The sequence below is a fragment of the Galeopterus variegatus genome, unplaced genomic scaffold (assembly GCF_000696425.1).
Source record: "Galeopterus variegatus unplaced genomic scaffold, G_variegatus-3.0.2 Scaffold502, whole genome shotgun sequence".
NCBI classification, from domain to species: Eukaryota; Metazoa; Chordata; class Mammalia; order Dermoptera; family Cynocephalidae; genus Galeopterus; species Galeopterus variegatus.
Genome location: NW_007726613.1, coordinates 423,403 through 441,385, shown reverse-complemented (window position 1 = coordinate 441,385; position 17,983 = coordinate 423,403). Strand labels below are relative to the sequence as shown.

At 45.4% G+C, this 17,983-nt stretch overlaps 4 protein-coding genes across 4 annotated transcripts; all 4 read left to right on the top strand.

Moving 5' to 3' along the window:
- Window positions 1-691: 691 nt before the first annotated feature.
- PCDHGA3 (protocadherin gamma subfamily A, 3) lies at window positions 692-5,626 on the top strand. Its single transcript, XM_008569485.1, has 2 exons — window positions 692-3,112; window positions 5,399-5,626. The coding sequence occupies exons 1-2, from the start codon at window positions 692-694 to the stop codon at window positions 5,624-5,626; spliced, it is 2,649 nt and encodes an 882-aa protein (XP_008567707.1).
- Window positions 5,580-8,342, top strand: LOC103587922 (protocadherin gamma-B1-like). Its single transcript, XM_008569484.1, has 2 exons — window positions 5,580-7,651; window positions 7,773-8,342. The coding sequence occupies exons 1-2, from the start codon at window positions 5,654-5,656 to the stop codon at window positions 8,340-8,342; spliced, it is 2,568 nt and encodes an 855-aa protein (XP_008567706.1). The 5' UTR covers window positions 5,580-5,653.
- A 2,298-nt stretch (window positions 8,343-10,640) lies between these two features.
- Window positions 10,641-13,070, top strand: LOC103587898 (protocadherin gamma-A4). The gene has a single exon (XM_008569462.1). It carries the CDS (start codon window positions 10,641-10,643, stop codon window positions 13,068-13,070), a length of 2,430 nt encoding a protein of 809 aa, XP_008567684.1.
- Window positions 13,071-15,387: 2,317 nt separating this feature from the next.
- On the top strand, window positions 15,388-16,894 carry LOC103587921 (protocadherin gamma-B2-like; the record flags this gene model as incomplete). The annotated part of the gene is made up of 2 exons (XM_008569483.1): window positions 15,388-15,469; window positions 15,969-16,894. Coding segments are annotated over 2 exons (1,008 nt in total), but the record flags the coding sequence as incomplete, so codon positions are not given.
- Window positions 16,895-17,983: the final 1,089 nt, after the last annotated feature.

Below are 17,983 nucleotides of genomic sequence, written 5' to 3'. Positions count from 1 at the left end.
ATGCACTGCAATTCCGTTTTCTTTTATATTCTCATAAACTCTGTGAAGGAAGTGTTCACCTTAAATCCCCAAACATATTGTCTGACATCCAATTGTTTGTTTAATGAATTGGTTAAATGAAAAATTATTAAAACTACGATGTCAGACTGTCAAGGACAACCTTGAAGAAATATAACCTATAAATATGACTGATATTTCTGCGTGGTTCTAAAACGGAAAATTTCAAAACGGTAACTCCACTATGTTTGAGGCAATATTGATGGTGTTAAAGCTAGTACATGGATTTCCAAAGAAGATAACTTGAAGTCACACCCTCTAACATATATAAATTCGATCATGTGAAATCAACACCAATCCCTTTATCTCTGACAAAAAGGATTTCAGGTGTTGAGAAACTAATAACTTGGGTTTGTCTGAGAGGGTGCAGTTAACGGGTAGGCCTCTGAGCGTCGCTGTTGACCACTCAAGAAGGAAAACGCAGCGGGAGCGCTAGTCCACCATTTCCTTGCTCCTAAACGGAAATCTGACTCAGAAGGTCCGGGGCGGCTACCAAGCTCACCCCTTAAGTCTGCCAGCTTTGTGACCTATGAATTAGACCCATCAAAGATTTAGATCCTTGAGAAAATAATGTTGATGTCCGTCGTGGGAAACTGGAACAGAATTTAAAGGAAATAATTTACCAAAAAAGGAAATGACCAATTTTCTGAAATTCCGAAACGGCAGACGGCTGGCCCTGCTGTGCGCGCTCCTGGGGACCCTGTGCGAGACAGGATCCGGGCAGATCCGCTACTCGGTTCCCGAGGAGCTGCAGAAAGGCTCCTTCGTGGGCAACATCGCCAAGGACTTGGAGCTGGAGCCCCAGGAGCTGGCGGAGCGCGGAGTCCGCATCGTCTCCAGAGGTAGGACGCAGCTTTTCTCTCTGAACCCGCGGAGCGGCAGCTTGGTCACCGCGGGCAGGATTGACCGGGAGGAGCTCTGCGCTCAGAGCGCGCGGTGTCTGGTAAAATTTAACATCCTGATTGAAGACAAATTGAAAATTTTTGAGGTAGAAATAGAAATTACAGATATTAATGATAATGCTCCTAATTTTCTGACAGAGGAATTGGAAATAAAAATTGGTGAACTAACGGTTCCTGGAACCCGATTTCCACTTAAAGCTGCATTTGACCCAGACGTGGGCACGAACTCCCTGCAAAACTACAAGCTCAGCCCCAATGACTATTTCTCTCTCGCTGTGACTAGCGTCTCCGGGGCCAAGTACCCAGAGCTGGTCCTGGAGCGGGCCCTGGACCGTGAGAAAAAGGAAGTTCACCAGCTTGTCCTCGGTGCCTCTGATGGTGGCCACCCTGTCCACTCTGGCAACTTGTACATCCAAGTGGTAGTTCTGGATGCAAACGACAACCCGCCAGTGTTTACTCAGCCTGAGTACCATGTAAGTGTTCAGGAAAACGTGCCGGTGGGCACCCGGCTGCTCACAGTGAATGCCACCGACCTTGACGAGGGTTTCAATGCTCAAGTGTCCTATATTCTAGATAAAATGCCTGGGAAAATCGATCAGGTTTTCGATCTCAACTCAGTGACTGGAGATATATCAATATTAAAAAGTCTAGATTATGAGGATACTATGTTCTATGAAATTAAAATTGAGGCACAAGATGGACCAGGTCTCCTTTCAAGAGCCAAGGTTCTAGTCACAGTTCTGGATGTGAATGATAATGCCCCAGAAGTTACAATCACTTCTCTCACAGGCTCAGTCCCAGAAGAAGCTACCGCTGGAAGAGAAATTGCTCTTATCAATGTGCATGACCGCGATTCTGGGCAGAATGGGCAGGTCACAGTTTTTGTCCTGGGAAATCTGCCATTTAATTTAGAAAAATCAATTGACCAATATTACCGTTTAGTGACAGCCAGATCCCTGGATCATGAACAGATGTCGGAATATAACATCAGTCTGAGAGCCACAGATGGTGGAAGTCCGCCACTGTCCACGGAAACTCACATCACCCTGCACGTGGCAGACATCAATGACAACCCACCCACCTTTTCTCACTCCTCCTACTCCGCTTACATTCCCGAAAACAACCCCATAGGAGCCTCCATCTTCTCAGTGACCGCCGAGGACCCAGACAGCGGTGACAACGCCCGCATCATTTATGCATTGACTGACGAAACCCTCCAGGGGGCTCCCGTATCTTCCTATGTCTCCATCAACTCCAACACTGGCATTTTGTATGCGCTGCGCTCTTTCGATTATGAGCAGTTTAGAGATCTGCAACTACTGGTGACAGCCAGCGACAGCGGGGACCCACCACTCAGTAGCAACGTGTCGCTGAGCCTGTTCGTGATGGACCAGAATGACAATGTGCCTGAAATCCTGTACCCCACTCTCCCCACAGACGGTTCCACTGGTGTGGAGCTGGCGCCCCGCTCTGCAGAGCCTGGCTACCTAGTGACCAAGGTGGTGGCAGTAGACAGAGACTCAGGCCAGAACGCCTGGCTGTCTTACCGCCTGCTCAAGGCCAGCGAACCTGGGCTCTTTGCAGTGGGGCTGCACACGGGCGAGGTGCGCACGGTACGGGCCCTGCTGGACAGAGACGCACTCAAGCAGAGCCTCGTGGTGGCCGTCCAGGACCATGGGCAGCCCCCTCTTTCAGCCACCGTCACGCTCACCGTGGCTGTGGCTGACAGCATCCCAGACGTCCTGGCCGACCTGAGCAACGTCAAGCCCTCCACCGACCTCGAAGATTCGGGTCTCACGCTATACCTGGTGGTGGCGGTGGCCGCTGTCTCCTGCGTCTTCTTGGTCTTTGTCATCATTCTGCTGGCGCTCAGACTGCGGCACTGGCACAAGTCTCGGCTGCTGCAGGCTGCAGGAGGCGGCTTGGTGGGCGTGTCCGCCTCGCACTTTGTGGGCGTGGACGGGGTGCGGGCTTTCCTGCAGACCTATTCCCAGGAGGTCTCCCTCACTGCGGACTCGAGGAGGAGTCATCTAATCTTTCCTCAGCCCAACTATGCAGACACGCTCATCAGCCAGGAGAGCTGTGAGAAAAGTGAGCCTCTGCTGGTATCTCAAGATTTACTTGAAACGAAAGGAGACTCCAATCTACTTCAGGTGAGTGTATTTCTTTCTTTGAATATTATAAAGAACAATTATACCAATGTGGTATTTTCAAGCTTTTTCACACATTTGAGAAATAAAGCAATGAGATAGTCATTAGTTCTGTTGTCTAAATATCTCTGGGCCTGTGATAGAACTGCATTTCCTGGCCTGCTTTTAACTAAGTAGGCCTAGATAACTAGTTTTGGCCAATACATTGTGAGTGGATATAAAGCATGTTACTTCCTGGAGAAAGCTGTGATTACCATTATGAAAATTTCCAGATCTCTAAGTTACTCTTTGTAATTGTGACTGCTTCTTCTATGTGTGTCCTTGAGCAACTATGATGAGAGAAGAGCCCTGTGGTTGATCCAACATTGGTCTGTATACCCATGATAAATAGGCTTTTTTCATTTTAAATCCCTGTGATTTGAAATTTGTCACTCCACCCTACCTAACCTATCCTGACTGATACAAACAAGTAAAATAAATATATAAATACAAGGTGTTTTATGCTCTCATATTACGTTGGACTCCTTTCAAGCCAGACCACACTCTTTTAATCTCAATTATATAAAAATTGTAGCATAAAAAATATACACGTTGGTCAAATGATTTTACCGGTAGTGCCTATTGTGTATGCCTAAAATGTGTGTGTGTGTGTGTGTGTGTGTGTGTGTATTCATATTGATCTCAGCTGTTTGCCTGAAAGTGGAAAGTTCACTTGCCCAAACTATCATGAGCCTTAAAGTGGTCTTTCTTGCCCATTGAGAAGGATAAAAAATGTAAAGGGATATGGCACAGCCTCTGTGGGAGATTTCCAGCCCATGCACTCCAACAGTGGAATAGGAGTCCTGATCATGGTCTACAGCCTTCTTTGGCCAGAAATTATTGGCCCCTTCTGAAATTTATGAAATTATTTTTACTCATGAAGACACATAAGAGAGTCATCCAAAATTAGACCAAAATATATTTCATTAGATCTCAAACAAAGGAACAGATCTCTCCTTCAATATATTAGGAAGAGGCATGTTCAAACCTGTGAGACAATTGGGCCTGAACAAAATAACTGTAAGCAGAGAAATGTGTATTCTCATTCAAATATGCAAACACATCACAATATAAAAGGCATGTAACCTTTGACATATCCAATATGAAACATAGACTACATATGTGTCATGAAACTACACTGAAAGAACAAAGGCAGTACAATTCCCACACACTTGTACAAATAATAAAAGTTATCAGAATCCCTTTTCACTAGAAAGTATTTTTTCCTGAATAATGGGCAAGAATTTATTACAGGAGAAATTCATAAAAAAAGGAACAGAATGTATAAAGGCATGAAGCAAGAAAAACAAGGAAAAGAGTGTCTTAGGAAAACAAATAATAGTCTGCTTTGACAGGAGTATAATATCATTATGGGTGAACACTGCAAAATAGTAGAATAAATTGTTGAGTGAGTGCATTTGATATAAAGGGATTTGTCTGAGTTACCCAAGACCAATTCAAGAATTAGAGGATAAGTTCCAAAATGGAGTATCTAAGGACTCTCAATGCTCTCCAAGATATGCCAGTGATCAAGTCAAATTCATTTCATTCATTAATAGTATGAATGGGCTGGAGCTGAGAACTGGCATTATAGAGTAGTGTACATGTGTTCATATAGAAAAGAAGCACTAGTTTCATAAAAATAAATATGGCTTACACAAGATTCAGTTTTATAAAAAGCGTGTATGCATGCCCAAATATTAAATTAGTTCCTTTAACAAAATGCCAGCCTTTGCTCTGCTTAACTGGGAGGATGGTCTATGTTTTATGAAAAAGAGCAATACATTAAAATAATTGTAGGGTCTTGATTTTCTTTTCTTTTTTTTTTTTTAAAGAGTATATCTTTCAGAACTATTGCTGAATTGATAGAGTATATATGGAGAGATTTAAAATACTAAATAAGGGAAGTTATTTCAATGAATTTACAGAAAGGTAAAGACCATAGTCCACTAAAAATGTGGATAAAAGTTAACTTACTCACTTGGATACATAAGTCATGCCAGAGTTTATAAACACAGTGAAATCATTGAAGATATTTTTACCCCCAAAACTGAAAAAATGGAATATGCCTTGTGAATTTTTTAAATGAAAAAAGAATACAAAATGATGAAGATGCATGTGAGACGATAAACTAGAAAATATCAAATTTAGAGGGAGATTGTGAATATTTGGTTCTTTCCAGCAAATTAAGAGAAAGGTACATAAATTCAAGAGGTTGACTGTGAGGATAAACAGCTGGGTAATATGCAGTTTTCCAAGACAACCTCCGGGTGCCGCTGTCGACCAAAGGGAAGGGAAAGTTCTCAGTTCTGCAGGAGCGTCAGGCAGAGTGCTTTCCGGCTTTCTCCCGTGCACATCAGAATGTGGACGCTGCCCTTGCGCACCCTCAAACGCCTAACAAACAGGTCTTACCCTCAAATCACAAAAGACCGGGGTGTTGTCGTTGATTTTTTAAAAAGCATCCCAGAGAAACCTTGAGAAGAAGCTTCCTGTAGAGTTCATAATATGCAGTGGAGTGCCAGAGAAGCTGAAACGATGAAAATTCAGGTACTGTTTCCCTTCCTGCTGTCTTTGTTCTGCGGGGCCATCTCCCAGCAGATCCGCTACACGATTCCGGAGGAGCTAGGCATGGGCTCGCGGGTGGGGAAGCTAGCCAAGGATCTGGGGATCAGTGTCCAGGAGTTGCCAGCGAGAAAACTGCGGGTTAGTGTAGAGGATTATTTCAACATTAGTGCGGAGAGCGGGGATCTGTTAGTGAGCGGTAGGATAGATCGAGAGAAGATTTGCGGGAGGAAACCTGAGTGTGCACTAGAATTCGAAACTGTCGCTGCAAACCCAATGAATGTTTTCCTCGTGATAGTTGCAGTCCAAGATATTAACGACAATGCACCACGTTTCATTGCAAAAGGCATTGATTTAGAAATCTGTGAGTCAGCCTTACCAGGAGTAAAATTCCCTTTGGTTTCTGCACAAGATGCAGATGTAGAAAGTAATTCACTGAAGATCTACACCATCAGCCCCAATCAACACTTCTCTCTGTCAACAAAGGAAAGTCCTGATGGAAGTAAATACCCGGAATTACTGCTGGAAAAACCTCTAGATAGGGAACATCAGAGCTCCCATCGCTTAATACTGACTGCCATTGATGGAGGGGACCCGCCTCTAAGCGGCACCACCCAGATCCGGATACAAGTCACTGATGCCAATGATAATGCTCCAGTGTTCAGCCAGGATGTTTACAGAGTTAGTCTCCAAGAAAACGTGCCCCAGGGAACCCCTGTGCTGCAGGTGATGGCCACAGACCAGGACGAGGGTGTTAATGCAGAGATCACCTACGCCTTCCTCAGTTCCCCCACGAGCCTCTTATTCCATCTCAATCCGAATACCGGTGACATCACAACCAATGGGACATTGGACTTTGAAGAGACAAGTAGGTACGTGTTGGGTGTAGAAGCCAAGGATGGAGGAGTGCACGCGGCTCACTGTAACGTTCATATTGAAGTTGTTGATGAGAATGACAATGCCCCCGAGGTGACATTCATGTCCTTTTCTAATCAGATTTCAGAGGACTCAGACCTTGGATCCGTAATAGCCCTCATTAAAGTGCGAGACCAGGATTCTGGGCAAAATGGTCTGGTGACCTGCTATATTCAGGAAGAAGTTCCCTTCAAATTAGAATCCACCTCCAAGAATTATTACAAGCTATTGATTGACAGGACCCTAAATCGGGAACAGACCGCAGCTTACAACGTCACTATTATAGCCACAGACAGTGGCAAGCCTCCCCTCTCCTCCAGCACAAGGGTCACCTTACACATTGGCGACGTCAATGACAACGCTCCGGTTTTCCACCAGGAGTCATACGTGGTTCACGTGGCTGAGAACAACCCACCTGGAGTCTCCATCGCCCAGATTAGCGCCTCAGACCCGGACTTGGGTCCCAACGGCAGCGTCTCTTACGCAATCGTGGCCAGTGACCTGGAGCCGCGGGTGCTGTCGTCCTACGTGTCCGTGAGCGCACAGAGCGGGGTGGTGTTCGCGCAGCGCGCCTTCGACCACGAGCAGCTGCGCGCCTTCGAGCTGACGCTGCAGGCCCGCGACCAGGGCTCGCCCGCGCTCAGCGCCAACGTGAGCCTGCGCGTGTTGGTGGGCGACCGCAACGACAACGCGCCGCGGGTGCTGTACCCGGCGCTGGGGCCCGACGGCTCGGCGCTCTTCGACACGGTGCCGCGCGCGGCGGAGCCCGGCTACCTGGTCACCAAGGTGGTGGCAGTGGACGCAGACTCGGGACACAACGCCTGGCTGTCCTACCACGTGCTGCAGGCCAGCGAGCCCGGGCTCTTCAGCCTGGGACTGCGCACTGGCGAGGTGCGTACGGTGCGTGCCTTGGGGGACAGGGACGCAGCCCGACAGCGCCTATTGGTAACTGTGCGCGACGGTGGACAGCCACCTCTCTCGGCCACCACCACGCTGCACCTGGTCTTCGCGGACAGCTTGCAGGAGGTACTGCCAGAGCTCAGTGACCTCCCTGTGCCCTCGGACCCCCAGGCCGAGCTGCAGTTTTACCTGGTGGTGGCCTTGGCCTTGATCTCCGTGCTCTTCCCTGGGACTGCGCACGGGCGAGGTGCGCACGACTCGCGCCTTGGGGGACAGGGACGCGGCCCGACATCGCCTGCTGGTCGCTGTGCGCGACGGTGGACAGCCACCTCTCTCGGCCACCGCCACGCTGCACCTGGTCTTCGCGGACAGCATGCAAGAGGTACTGCCAGACCTTAGTGACCGTCCAGTGCCCTCTGACTCCCAGACCGAGCTGCAGTTTTACCTGGTGGTGGCCTTGGCCTTGATCTCCGTGCTCTTCCTTCTCGCGGTGATTCTGGCCATCGCCCTGCGCCTGAGACACTCCTCCGGCCCCGCCGCTGGCGGCTGCTTTCAGCCTGGTCTCTGCTCCACCCTTGGACCCGTGGTTCTCCCCAACTACAGCGAGGGGACTTTGCCCTATTCCTACAACCTATGCGTTGCCTCACATTCTGCGAAGACAGAGTTTAACTTTCTCAATGTAACACCGGAAATGGCGCCCCCTCAAGATCTTCTGTGTGATGATCCTTCTATGGTAGTATGTGCCAGTAATGAAGATCCCCAAATGGCTTATGACTCTTCCTTTTCCTCTCACGTGAGTTTCCGCAAACCTATTTAAATTTTATATATTGTGTTTGCTTCTCAATAGTGCATAATTAATTTTGGTCATTCTTCATTGTCCTAGTGATGGTATCTAGTGGAGGAGAGGTGTTTTGAGTGGGTGGAGATTGGTTCCTTGATTGCTCAGTAGTCATGGTAATTACCTGATTACTAATTTTCAGTCTTTACTGTTGGCATTTTCTATATGGTTGGCAAATCTTGCTAAAAAGAGCTGTTTGTTGGGTGTCACCACCTCTAGTAATAGCAGTGTCATCTCTTAGTTGATGTATGATACTTTTTTCCAAGTATTCTTATGCTTAACTCTTTATAAATATATTGACAGTTCTCTCTGCCCAAGTTAAATTTTACATTTATCTTCATCAATTACATTCTACTTCTTTACCTTTTTGCTATAAGGTGTATATTTAATACAGCCTTCCAATAAATAAGTCTCTCAGCATTTCTTCATTTTATCACAAGTAGCAAAGATGATCAAATTTTACATCTGAGTCACTGATTTTGGGTGAATATTATTCCCACTTCATAATTTCACTGAAGGATGTTCCATACCTTTCCTAACCATCGTTAAAACATTTATTTTTATCCTCTTTCTACTTTGTTACTATTATAGTAAAGAATGTAATAAACATTTTTTGTAAAGCCTTTCTCATATTTCTCATTATTTCTTTAGTATGGTTTTATGAGAAATGAGTCAAATCTACAGTTTCAGATTTTTTATGCGTATTGTCAGATTTATTTCCAAAACATCTCATTTTATCTCCCAATCTCCAGCAATTTGTGAGTACTTTGAGAATTGTGAGTCCTTTAATCTACTCTCTCAAAGTCTGAAGATTTAAAAATTCTGTATAGTTACTGGACTCTTGTGACGTTAAAACTTATGAGTCATTTCTAGATACTAATTGTTAAGTGAGAAATAATCTAAACAGCTGGTGATTTACTGCTTTATTTCAAATATTCTCAGATTAGTAAACTACTTTAAGTATTCCTCAATCAGAAAGCTATGAAACATGCAATGATCATATATATACAACCACTAAAATATTTCCTTTTACTGGTTATTATAAAATCAAAGCTCACATCACCTTAGAAATAATGGTAAATGGGCTGGCCAGTTAGCTGCATTGGTTAGAGCACAGCCTGGTAACTCCAAGGTGAAGGGTTCAGCTCCCCATACCCACCATCCACCAAAAGAAAAAAGAAATAATGGTAAAATAATACTAGATGTGTATTACATGGAAAAAATCACTGAAATATTATCTGCTCTTTACAACACTAACTTTTCTGTCTTTTTACCTCTGTCGTTTACTTTTAAGATCAGAGTTGTTTACACATTGTTTTAGGCTTTCCATTTACATTGATAACTCATTCATGAAACATTGAAAAAATATTTGTTGACTACCTTTATGAAAGACACTGTTATAAAGATTGAGGACCCACTGTGAACAAGATAGTTACAAGCATAACATGTGGCCTAGAATCTAGTATATACAAAATTGATGACCAAATTATCTTCCCAAACCTATTATATATTATCGTATTCTCCAAGCCCATTTACACAGGGGTAGAACTGTCTCTTGAACAGTACATATTTTCTTGCAAGGTAATTGAATAGTTGCCTCAGGTTCTAAAGGGTCAGCTCAAGTGACCCTTTTTTTTGTTTGTTTCTGCATAGTTTAGGACTAGAGTCTGACCTCCAAGCTTCCTTGCCACGTTGTCTTTTCACCTGTCTCTTCCTTCATTCTTCAAGTCCACTCTAGCTCCTAGGAGGGATGACTGCCTCTCTCACACAATACACTGCACTGAAAATGGGCTATGGGATGAATAATGTGAAAACAGAAAAGAGGTTTAAAAAAAATTCTTAGCAAAAAGAATCACCATTTACCCAAAAAAATAAATAACTTTATGAAGTTTATTGTACAGGAAGCTGTGGATCATTCCAAATCAAATGACAGGAATTTGGCTTTTATTTTCTTGGTAAAAATAGGATTAGGAATGGAAATGTATAAAAGTGATACCTTATTTATCAAGAATAAATTGCAGTGACAAGGTTAGGACTCTGAGTGTCGCTGTTGATCAACCGGGGGAAAAAAGACAACCAGAAATTCAATTCGAACCACGGGATTTCCGCAGCACAAAGCACTGTTTCTGGGGCTTTACAAAAGCTCCACCCTAGACCCGCGAGTGCTCCAGCATCCAACGGTGAAAGCACAGTATTTTGGACCCCGAAGATCCTAGGACTCCTCAGGTCTCCACAGAGGGAAAACCCAAGTGCAGGCTATTCTGCCGCGGGGCTGTAATGGCGTCTCCCCCTTATCGCCCAGAGTGCAGCCGGCTGGTCCGGATCTGCGTTCTCCTGGGGGCCCTGTGGGAAATTCGGGCTGAACAGATCCGCTACTCCGTGCCTGAGGAGCTGGAGAAAGGCTCTTTCGTGGGCAACATCGCCAAGGACCTGGGGCTGGAGCCCCAGGAGCTGGCGGAGCGCGGAGTCCGCATCGTCTCCAGAGGTAGGACGCAGCTCTTTGCTCTGAACCCGCGGAGCGGCACGTTGGTCACGGCGGGCAGGATAGATCGGGAGGAGCTCTGCGACAGATCTCCGAAGTGTGTGGCAAACCTGGAGATTCTCCTAGAGGACAAAGTGAAGATTTTTGGAGTAGAAGTGGAAATAACAGATGTTAATGATAACGCGCCCACCTTTGGAACAGAGCAGAGGGAAATAAAAGTTGCTGAAAATGAAAATCCTGGGACAAGATTTCCTCTTCCTGAAGCTTTTGATCAGGATGTAGGGATCAACTCCCTACAGGGTTACCAACTCAGTTATAATGGTCACTTCTCCCTGGCCGTGCAAAGCGGGACCGATGGGATTAAGTACCCAGAGCTGGTGCTAGAGCGCGCCCTAGATCGCGAGGAAGAGGCCGTTCACCACCTCGTTCTCACCGCCTTCGACGGAGGCGACCCGGCTCGCTCTGGCACTGCCAGGATTCATGTAACACTTGTGGATACCAATGATAATGCTCCCGTATTCACTCAGCCCGAGTACCATGTGAGTGTTCAGGAGAACGTACCTGTGGGCACCCGTCTACTCACCATAAAAGCTACTGATCCAGATGAAGGAGCCAATGGAGAAGTGACGTATTCTTTCCGGAAAGTGAGAGACAAAATATCCCAGCTATTCCAGCTGAATTCTCTGAGTGGAGATATAACAATATTGGGGGATCTAGATTATGAGGACTCTGGATTCTATGACATAGATGTAGAAGCCCATGACGGTCCTGGTCTTCGAGCCAGAAGTAAGGTACTGGTGACCATTCTGGATGTAAATGACAACATTCCAGAAGTCACAGTTACATCTCTCACCAGCTCAATCCAAGAAACTTCTTCCCCAGGTACAGTCATTGCACTTTTCAATGTGCATGACAGTGACTCAGGAGAGAATGGCCTTGTCACATGTTCTATTCCAGATAATTTGCCATTCACACTTGAAAAGACCTATGGAAATTATTTTCGGTTACTGACACGCAGAACTCTGGACAGGGAAGAAGTCTCACAATATAACATCACAGTAACTGCCACTGACCAGGGAACTCCACCACTGTCTACAGAAACTCACATCATCCTGCATGTGATGGACATCAATGACAACCCACCAGCCTTCTCTCATGCCTCCTACTCTGCCTACATTCCTGAAAACAACCCCAGAGGAGCCTCCATCATATCCATGACTGCCCAGGACCCTGACAGTGGTGACAATGCTCGAGTCACTTACTCCCTGGCTGAGGACACTTTCCAGGATGCACCCTTGTCCTCTTATGTATCCATCAACTCCAACACTGGTGTTCTATTTGCACTGCGCTCCTTTGACTATGAGCAGTTTAGAGACCTGCAACTACTGGTGACAGCCAGTGACAGTGGGGACCCACCACTCAGCAGCAATGTGTCACTGAGCCTGTTTGTGCTGGATCAGAATGACAATGTGCCTGAGATCCTTTACCCCACCCTACCCACAGATGGTTCCACTGGCGTGGAGCTGGCACCTCGCTCTGCAGAGCCTGGCTACCTGGTGACAAAGGTGGTGGCAGTGGACAGAGACTCAGGCCAGAATGCCTGGCTGTCCTACCAACTGCTTAAGGCCAGTGAGCCTGGGCTTTTCACAGTGGGGCTGCACACGGGTGAGGTGCGCACGGCGAGGGCCCTGCTGGACAGAGACACAGTGAAGCAGAGCCTCGTGGTGGCTGTCCAGGACCATGGCCTCCCCCCTCTCTCAGCCACCGTCTTGCTCACCGTGGCTGTGGCCGACAGCATCCCTGATGTCCTGGCCAACTTGGGCAGCCTCAAGCCTTCAGCCAATCCAGATGACTCAAGCCTCACACTGTATCTGGTGGTGGCAGTGGCCACAGTCTCCTGTGTCTTCCTGGCCTTTGTCATTGTGTTGCTGGCACTCAGGCTACGGCGCTGGCACTCATCGCGCCTGGGTCAGGCTGCAGATGGTGGGTTGGTGGGGGTGCCCACCTCACACTTTGTGGGCATGGATGGGGTGCAGGCTTTTCTGCAGACTTATTCCCACGAGGTCTCCCTCACCGCGGACTCAGGGAAGAGTCACCTGATCTTCCCCCAGCCCAACTACGCGGACACACTGATCAGCCAGGAGAGTTGTGAGAAAAGTGATCCTCTTCTTATAAATCAAGATGTACTTGAAATAAAAGATCCCAATCTTCTTCAGGTGAGTTGATCTTATAATAGATCTTATCAAACTGAAATATAGGCACAGAACTGTGTAAATGTCTCCAGTTGTGTAAGATATGTAATATATCACATAAAGGCACCTCTTTATTAATATTCTACTGCTTTAAAGGGGAGAGGCAGACGATTCCTCAGTAATGATCAATAATATTCATTACATAAAAAAGTTGTTTATTGGGCCGGCCCGGTGGCGCACTGGATAGAGCGCCGCTTGGGAGCGTGGCGGCGCTCCCGCCGAGGGTTCGAATCCCATGTGGAGACCGGTTCCCGCTCACTGGGTGAGTGAGGTGTGGGCGCAACACAGAGGGTTGCGATCCCGTTGCCGGTCCCTGGTACAGGCGCGACACCGAGGGTTGCGATCCTGTTACCGGTCAGTAAAAAAGACCAAAAAAAAAAGTTGTTTATTGCTTTTCCTTTTTGTTATTTATTCAGTTGTAGTTTCAGCAGGAATTTCTTAATTTTATACCTCTAAACCATCTCCCTTCTTTAAATGATATTTTCCTTTAGGCATTACTGAAAGGATAGATTAGACCTGTGAAACAGAAGGCAATTGTGTAAATTTGTATTTACAGCATTCTTTCCCATGAAGCTTTTGTTGAGTCTGGACTAAATATTGTTAAATTCCTTTTTACACTCCACCGTGTTTTTCTTAAAGTTTACTTTTCTTCCTTGGAAGGGTATTTTTCTTTATAATTAGACAATGGTAATTTATGAATACTGGCAATTTATGAATTTAAATTTTAGATATAACTTTAACAGGGATATTTTCTCAATGGACTGGTACATCTCAAATATTTTGTTGTTCTGATGTGCACCAACAATGACCATGTGATTCCTTTGGCACACTTCTGCAATTACCAAAAATATTGCTCATTTTATTTCACTCAGGTAGGTGGTAGGAGTAATTTTAATAATTTCCAAATTAACTATTATGGCATCACTATTGAGATCCTTCTTTATTTCCAAGGAAAACATAACTTTTTGAAGTCTTTCCAGTGTTTCATCATGTGAACCTCTTACCAAGGTTGGGTAACTTGGATTCTGGACTGGTACGAATCACGCTACTTAGTAGGTTCACCTCATCCCTGTCCCTACAAATTGCTCTCAAATAGCCCTGTGACTGTGTGGCTCTGGGATGATCTGATATAAAGGGAAATATTTTGTGTGTAAGGGATATGCAGCACTTTTGTTCCTTGTGACTTCATTTAGTGCTATGAGTTAATGCAGAATTTATACATGCTATGGCTACACAGATTGGTGTATTTTGATGACTGGAAGTTGTAGCAGTATATTGTGTGAAATGCCTCAATTCAACTTAAGAAGAAGAGTTTTAGTTTCCACATGGTTTTGTATTCATGGGAAGTTGTGGTGCAACTGGAATGCAGTACGATGCAATGAACTGGCTTGGGGAGAGCAAAGAGGAAATAACAAGTGAATATTGAGAGTAACTTATATCTGAGGAGAGATTCTTTAAAATAATAAAGCCCTAAAATGTAATTTGGAAATGCTCAATTGGCCTGAAACTGTGTGAAACATATTTGGATGCTGCTGTTAGGAATATATTCCAGAATCAGAGTGTACAAGTTTTGGCTTAAGAGAGCAGTAGATAATTTATACCTAGTATTAAGTGGAAAAATATGTTTTTGTTTACCTGGGAAGTGGGTTTCTTTTAGAAAATAATATTTCTGATTAAACAAATCATTGCATATCCATTTTATGGACTACTCCACAGTTATAAGAAATAAATGGAAAACCTCTTTATGTATTGATATGAAATGATCTTCAAGATACAATGAATGAAAAAAGCAAGGTGCAGACCATGTTATATTGTATGCTGACATTTGTGTAAAAAAGGGGAAGAACACAAAGATCTGCCACACTATACAAAACATATCTCTGGAAGGATACACAAAAAACATAACATAATATCTTCTGGGAGAAATATGTTATCACAAGCAGGGATGAGAGGGAGATCCCATGCTTTATGTACCTTTCGGTTTTGAAACGGTGTTATTATATTACCTATTTTTAAATAAATACTCTATAAAGCCAAGAAAGAGAGAAAAAAGTCATTTGCAAACGTTTACAAGCCCTTGGTGTAGTTTCCTGAGAAAACCTCTGGGCGTCGCTGTAGGTCAAAAGAACGGAGAGAAGATGTGAGAGACGCATTTGTGAGCCTCTTAGAGGCTAACTTCCTGCTCAGACCAACACAAAGGAGGCCAGTAAAGATTCGCATAGAGAAAGCAAAAGCAGCAAAAGTGATCCTGCCTCGGACTCTGCCATCCACGGAGAGCTGATTCCTCCTCTGCAAAGGAGCAGAGCAGCGGCGGAGAGAGACAGAGGATGAGGCCGAACGCGGGGAGGCGCGGCCGGGCGCTGTGGCTGCAGGTACCGTTGCCCTTTCTGCTGTCTTTGTTCCGCGGGGCTCTCCCAGACCAGATCCGCTATTCAATTCCCGAAGAGCTGTCCAAGAACTCTGTGGTAGGAAACCTCGCCAGGGATCTGGGACTCGATGTCCGGGACTTGCCGGCCCGGAAGCTGCGGGTTAGCGCGGAGGAGGAACATTTCACTGTACACCTAGAAAGCGGAGACTTACTTGTGGGTGACAGAATAGACAGAGAGCAGATTTGTGGGAAGAAGCCTCTGTGTATTCTGGATTTCGATACTGTCGCTGAAAACCCACTAAATATTTTCCACGTAGCAGTAACTGTGCAGGATATAAATGACAACATTCCGCAATTCAAACAGAGTCAGATTGATTTAAAAATTAGAGAATCCACTCCGCCAGGTACAGCATTTCCATTAGACCCAGCCCTGGACTCAGATGCTGGCCCTAATTCACTGCAAAGATACCACCTTAATGACAACGAGTACTTTGAACTTGCAGAGAAACAGACTCCAGATGGATGTAAATATCCTGAATTGATTCTGAAACATTCTCTGGATAGAGAAGAGCACAATGTCCATCAGTTGGTCCTCACAGCTGTGGACGGTGGGGACCCTCCCCAAAGTGGCACCATCCAGATTGGAATCCAAGTCACTGATGCCAATGACAACCCTCCAGTGTTCAGTCAGGTTTTGTATAGGGTCACCCTGCGGGAAAACGTGCCTCTGGGATTCTCAGTGCTTCAAGTGATGGCCACCGACAGAGATGAGGGCACCAATGCGGACATCATCTACTCCTTTCATAATGTGGACGAGCGAGTGGAACACATTTTTAACTTAGATAAAAGAACAGGAGAAATCACAACGAAGGATGATTTGGATTTCGAAATTGCTAATAGCTACACTCTGAGTATAGAAGCCAAAGATCCTGGAGATCTAGCAGCCCATTGTATTATACAAATTGAAATTCTCGATGAGAACGATTGTGCACCTGAAGTGATTGTGACTTCAGCATATACTCCCCTACCAGAGGATTCACCGCCAGGAACAGTGATAGCCTTGATAAAAACTAGAGACAGAGATTCTGGAGAAAATGGAGAAGTTTACTGCCACGTGTTGGGAAATGCTGAGTTTATATTGAAATCTTCCTCGAAGAACTACTACAAGTTAGTGACAGACAGAACCCTGGACCGGGAGGAGATCCCAGAATACAATGTCACCATCATGGCAACTGACAGGGGCAAGCCGCCCCTCTCCTCCAGCATAAGTATCACCCTACACATCTCCGATGTCAACGACAACGCCCCAGTTTTCCAACAGTCCGCCTACCTGGTCCATGTGCCAGAAAACAATCAGCCTGGAGCCTCCATCGCTCGAGTCAGTGCCTCCGACCCGGACTTGGGTCCCAACGGCAGCGTCGAGGAGTGACTGCCGGACCTTAGTGACCGTCCAGTGCCCTCTGGCTCCCAGACCGAGCTGCAGTTTTACCTGGTGGTGGCCTTGGCCTTGATCTCCGTGCTCTTCCTCCTCGCGGTGATTCTGGCCATTGCCCTGCGCCTGAGACACTCCTCCAGCCCCGCCGCCTGGGGCTGCTTTCAGCCTGGTCTCAGCTCCAAGTCTGGATCTGGAGTTCTCCCCAATTGCAGTGAGGGAACATTGCCCTATTCCTACAATCTGTGCGTTGCCTCACAGTCGGCTAAGACAGAGTTTAATTTTCTCAATGTGACCCCAGAACTGGCTCCCTCTCAGGATCTCCTCTGTGATGATGCCTCTTGGGTACCCAGTACAAATCATGGAGACGCTGGGGTCCCATTTCCCTCAGATACTATTTTAAAGGTGAGCTTTAATTTAATTCATTTATTTCACTTTGGGTTTTAATGTTTCTTAACAAATCACCTAACTGGATTTCCATTGCATATTTCATTGAGTTGTGAGTAGATTTGGGTAGTGTTCTGCTTTCATTATTTTCATATTAGCTTACCAATTTTTTTTTCCCGACTGCTGACTGGGACAGGGATCTGAACCCATGACCTCAGTGTTATAAGGCTGCACTCTAACCAACTGAACTAACCGAGCATCCCTTACCAAATCTTAATATGGTTTTCTATCTGAAGTGTGAGATTTATTTTGCCATAATTACAAGCTTTTACCACATAAGATACTGTACTTCTTTTTCTTCTTCATCTTTACATTCCATCCCTATGATGATTTGTTACTACCTACCTTTCACCTTCAGGATCGTTATTACTCAAATTTCAGCTTTACTTCATCTTAGAATCATTGTACTTTAGAGGAAAGAGAGCACTCATCCTACTAGTTTGTGGAAACCGGACACCAAAGAAAGGAAGAGTTTTGTGCAATGTCATGGCTTGTTAACACCAGAGCACGGGTAGAACATTGTTCTACTGACTTGAAGACCAACACTCTTAAGTGTTTACAAGATAAGTGTCTTGGGATCCCAGATTTATTTTTAAAGGATAAGCAATGCTTGAGGTCTGAGGTATCTTCTATAAAGAG

Bases quoted from the DNA above. Each gene is read 5' to 3' on its own strand.
- LOC103587898 (XM_008569462.1), top strand. From the start codon at position 10,641: ATGGCGTCTCCCCCTTATCGCCCAGAGTGCAGCCGGCTGGTCCGGATC.
- LOC103587922 (XM_008569484.1), top strand. From the start codon at position 5,654: ATGCAGTGGAGTGCCAGAGAAGCTGAAACGATGAAAATTCAGGTACTG. The intron at 7,652-7,772 runs GTACTGCCAGAG...CGCACGGGCGAG, and splicing joins TCGCGGACAGCTTGCAGGAG to GTGCGCACGACTCGCGCCTT.
- PCDHGA3 (XM_008569485.1), top strand. From the start codon at position 692: ATGACCAATTTTCTGAAATTCCGAAACGGCAGACGGCTGGCCCTGCTG. The intron at 3,113-5,398 runs GTGAGTGTATTT...GGTAATATGCAG, and splicing joins GAGACTCCAATCTACTTCAG to TTTTCCAAGACAACCTCCGG.